We start from the raw sequence: 3,826 nt of genomic DNA, 5'->3' as shown, positions 1-3,826 counted from the left end.
TGTGTGTGGAATTACAAGTCCATTTACTCAGTTGTTACAGAAATTGCTTGATACTGACCTGAACATGCTTCAGCTTTGATGCAATCAACTCGTCGGTCAAAGAAATCATCCTGCAACAGACATATGTAAATTATTACTTGGATCCGCAACATATTGAACATGGAAGTATGTGATTATCCCTTCCAAATATCAACTGCCAAGAAATCAACCTACCTTGACTGTAATTCAAATACTTTAGCAAGTAGTTTCCGTTCTCTCTCAGCACTGCCCATTTCAACCTGCCAAAAGCATGTACACAAGCTTAGGAGTCAAAGAATTCTCTATAGTATCAATACTACTGCAATGAACATAAACAAACTCATCTTGTAAAGCAATTATGTTCATTAAATAAAAATGATGAACTCTGCATTTGATTTTTTATATATATTAAGCTAAAGAGAAGCTTACCCCTGTATCACCCACCATAGTCTGAACTCTAGTCTGCGGCCCTGGAGAAAATAAAATATTTTAACCATAGAAAGGGGAAATTGAAACTTTGAGCAGCTACAGTAGAAATTAATTACCATTGGGTTTCTCATTCTGTTGCAAGTTACTCATTAGGTTCGTGATGATATCCTGTGAAAAGGAAATGAAAAATGGTTAACTGTACAGCAGTAAATATATTTGTAATGCACATGTGTTGAGGGGCATTATATAGAGCTTCTTCCATACTTGCTGAAATGTGGTCTGCTGTACAAGGTTTTCAAGATGGGGAATCAGAATTGATGCAGATACTGAGCTGTCACGGAATTCCTTCCGATGATGACTATTAGACTGCAAAACCGATGCATTCAGGTCAGGCATAGGTCAATTGACTGAAATGATATGCACCACAAATCTACGAAACATCCTTGATATAATAATAGTAATAACATACATAATCCAGCATGTCAAAACTGCCAATTTCAACGTGCATGCTTTAGAATTCAGTTCTAGCATGCAACTTATCCAAGATTATAGTAAACGTTAGCTTGATATCATGCCATGCGGTTGATGTTTCTAAAAGAAAATATAACAAATCTTATCCAGAAATAATTTAACAGCACTATGGAAATTCTTAATTAGTTGAAAGTTTTTTTCTTTCCACAAATGATACTTCAGGCAACATGAAAGCATACCATTGACTTAGCCTTCACTGGCCAAGCACCAACACTGGCTGATCTTTTCATTGTAGAGACCTGAGTTCTTACCTCCTGTGGTTTAGGTGAAATTTTGACCACTGGAATTTCCTGAACCTGTCAGTGGACTTTATTAAGTTCTCACTGAAGTCTTGTTTTGCTCATAAGCACTACCTATTGAAGTGTATGCGTTGCTCAACAGGTAACGTACCTTCGCCAGATCCACATTTTCGGATGTTACGGAAAATCGGCCTTTTATTTCCACCCTAGGCTTGTCTCCCAAGGAGCCCACATATCCTGCGAAATCAAGACAGAAAAATACATGCCCTTTTAATGTGCGACTCCCAAGTCTTTTTATATACATTTACAGAAGTGGTGGACATTTGTGTAAGAATGATAAATGTTGTACCCCTATCTCAAAAAGACTGGATACAAGCAGGCTATGTATTTGCTGAAGCATGCTGTGTGCTGTGCTGATGTGCTAAGTTAATGTTAAACATGACTGGAGGTCTATAGTCTACACTGACAGAAGTGGTGCACGGTTGCGTTGGAACAGGGGATGCTTTTATCCTACCTCCAGAAGACCGAATAGGGGCAGACAGACTATTTGCAGAAGCACGAGTTGAAAGTGAAAGCGGACCACTAAGATCATCGATTCTTCCCGTGTCACTCTTTTGTTTATTAGGTGATCGAACTCCTGCATCCCTGTGAAGAGGAACAAAAATCAAATGCAATTTAAACTGGTATGCTAATGCAAACTTCTAACAGATTAGAACACTGGATTCAAGGAAGAGCTCTCTTAGAGTAATCATTAGTTATTATAGACTATCCATCCTAATAAAAAAGTATCAGAATAATTAGGATTGCGTTTACTCCACTGTCAAGTACTTGCACATATCATTATAATAAAAAACTATTTTTATAATTACTTTAGGGCTACAAAAAAATATCAAGGATGTCAACGGCATGGAAGTTTAAACAAAGAAGTCCATAATGACCTTCATATACAGTTAGATTTCACTCGCACTCTATCCACAATCCACATATAAAGGAGAACTGTGTTCTGTGTCTGAATACTCAGATATGAAAACTTTCATCTAAAATGCTTCTTCGAAACAAATTTTGTCATGACTTATAAACCGAACCTCTAAAAACTTGAAAGCTGATCTGGAAGAACTGAACAGCAGTCCTATAGTAAGAGCGTAAACAGATTAAAGTGGACTTCATTTTCTTTCTTATGTTTTTTATATGTAACAGATCAAACAGAATGTAACAAGTTAGAAGAAATTGTCGAACATACTTATCAATAATATAACCTCTTTCAATGAGTGAACTACTGCGGGTACCAGAATACATAACCGGACCAGAGAATGTCCTTTGTCTTTGTCTAACTTCACTCCTGCGGTTTCCACCCTCAGAACCTTGCTTCGATGTAGAGGACAATGAATCATTTTCTGTTCCTTGCTTTATGTGTCCATCAACCATCCTTGGACTATCAGCATTGCCAAGGTCAGAAGCAAATTCATCACTTGTTTCAGGGCCATTTCCACCTGGATTTACTGCAGTGGTACAAGTTCGTTCACTGAAATATAACAAAATAGTATGAATACACTACTAGCAGGAAAACAATATGCATCAAGGCTCGCTAATCCTCCTCTTGTTATAAGAACAAAAATGATCCTATAGAGTTGGATCGATGCTGAAACGTTACATACTGATTCAACCTGTGGGTATTTCCATTCAGAAGCGTTGATTGTCCAAAATGACTCTCAAAAGATGTGCCCTGCCAATAGACCATTCACAAAAGAAACATTTGTATGGTTCTCTCTTGCATATAGAAAAATATTTAGATATAACGCAACAGGGAATGCAGATGATTTTTACAATGATAGAAGTTAGTGAGAAACTGCAGGACAGTAACCAAAGGGTTGCAGATCTTTGTCCTGTACAATAACATTTCTAGCATCACAAGAGATAAATATACTTTTCAGATTCAGGAAGAAGCATTTGTGGCACTCCTTTTATCACTAGCTAATCATGCCCTTATCAAATTAGATAAATGGTCTCCGATCCAAATTAGATAAAGTTGTACTAGAGCTGCGACAATTAATTTGGATCGGAGGGAGTACAGTTTTCTCCTATGATAGACATATATGATATCACTTCTCTTGGATGCACTCCAGAAAACTTTGTCATCAAGTACATTTGCAGGCTCTTTCTATCATCGCTGTAGCACAGGTTTAACGTTATTAATTTTGAAATGGAATCAAATCAAACAAACCTTGTCAACTTCATTTATTCGGACACTGTCATCATCTTCCTTCAATTCAGGTGGATCGTCATCATTAATCTGCATAAATTTGGGAGCTTATTTGTAAGGTCATATCAGAGTCACTTACGCCTCAAAATGTGTGAGCGATGTAGACATGTAGCAATTTTTTAGAAATTATGGAAGCTACTGCTTTACCAGTAATGCTTGAGCCTTGAGATCCTCAATATCAAAGTGCCATGCGCTGACACCTCGTTGATACTCACTCTGTTGGAACAAACCATCAAACCACAAGAAAGTCACCTAAGCGGATTGAAGGACGGAATTGCGCACATGCATTTCTAAAACAGATAAATAATACAAGTTGCACTGTTTTCATGAATTATATGACACTAACATT

General features: G+C 37.2%; 1 protein-coding gene across 5 annotated transcripts in view; it reads right to left on the bottom strand.

Moving 5' to 3' along the window:
• Nucleotides 1-3,826, bottom strand: part of LOC123106209 (germinal center kinase 3) — an 8,415-nt gene that overhangs the window by 952 nt on the left and 3,637 nt on the right. For 2 of the 5 annotated variants that reach the window (XM_044528434.1, XM_044528432.1), the window contains exons 9-20: nucleotides 3,625-3,693; nucleotides 3,439-3,507; nucleotides 2,873-2,940; nucleotides 2,458-2,739; nucleotides 1,732-1,862; nucleotides 1,369-1,454; nucleotides 1,158-1,274; nucleotides 712-813; nucleotides 564-615; nucleotides 448-488; nucleotides 214-278; nucleotides 59-110 (exon numbers count right to left, since the gene is read on the bottom strand). In XM_044528434.1, the coding sequence (XP_044384369.1) occupies nucleotides 59-110; nucleotides 214-278; nucleotides 448-488; nucleotides 564-615; nucleotides 712-813; nucleotides 1,158-1,274; nucleotides 1,369-1,454; nucleotides 1,732-1,862; nucleotides 2,458-2,739; nucleotides 2,873-2,940; nucleotides 3,439-3,507; nucleotides 3,625-3,693 (1,134 nt within the window). The remainder of the gene's footprint in view (nucleotides 1-58; nucleotides 111-213; nucleotides 279-447; nucleotides 489-563; nucleotides 616-711; nucleotides 814-1,157; nucleotides 1,275-1,368; nucleotides 1,455-1,731; nucleotides 1,863-2,457; nucleotides 2,740-2,872; nucleotides 2,941-3,438; nucleotides 3,508-3,624; nucleotides 3,694-3,826) is intronic. The other 3 variants (XM_044528435.1, XM_044528433.1, XM_044528436.1) reach the window with 2 other exon arrangements.

Source organism: Triticum aestivum, chromosome 5A (assembly GCF_018294505.1).
Source record: "Triticum aestivum cultivar Chinese Spring chromosome 5A, IWGSC CS RefSeq v2.1, whole genome shotgun sequence".
In the NCBI taxonomy this organism is placed as follows: Eukaryota; Viridiplantae; Streptophyta; class Magnoliopsida; order Poales; family Poaceae; genus Triticum; species Triticum aestivum.
Note: the sequence above shows the minus strand (reverse complement) of the source record. Positions and strands in the feature narration are given on the sequence as shown.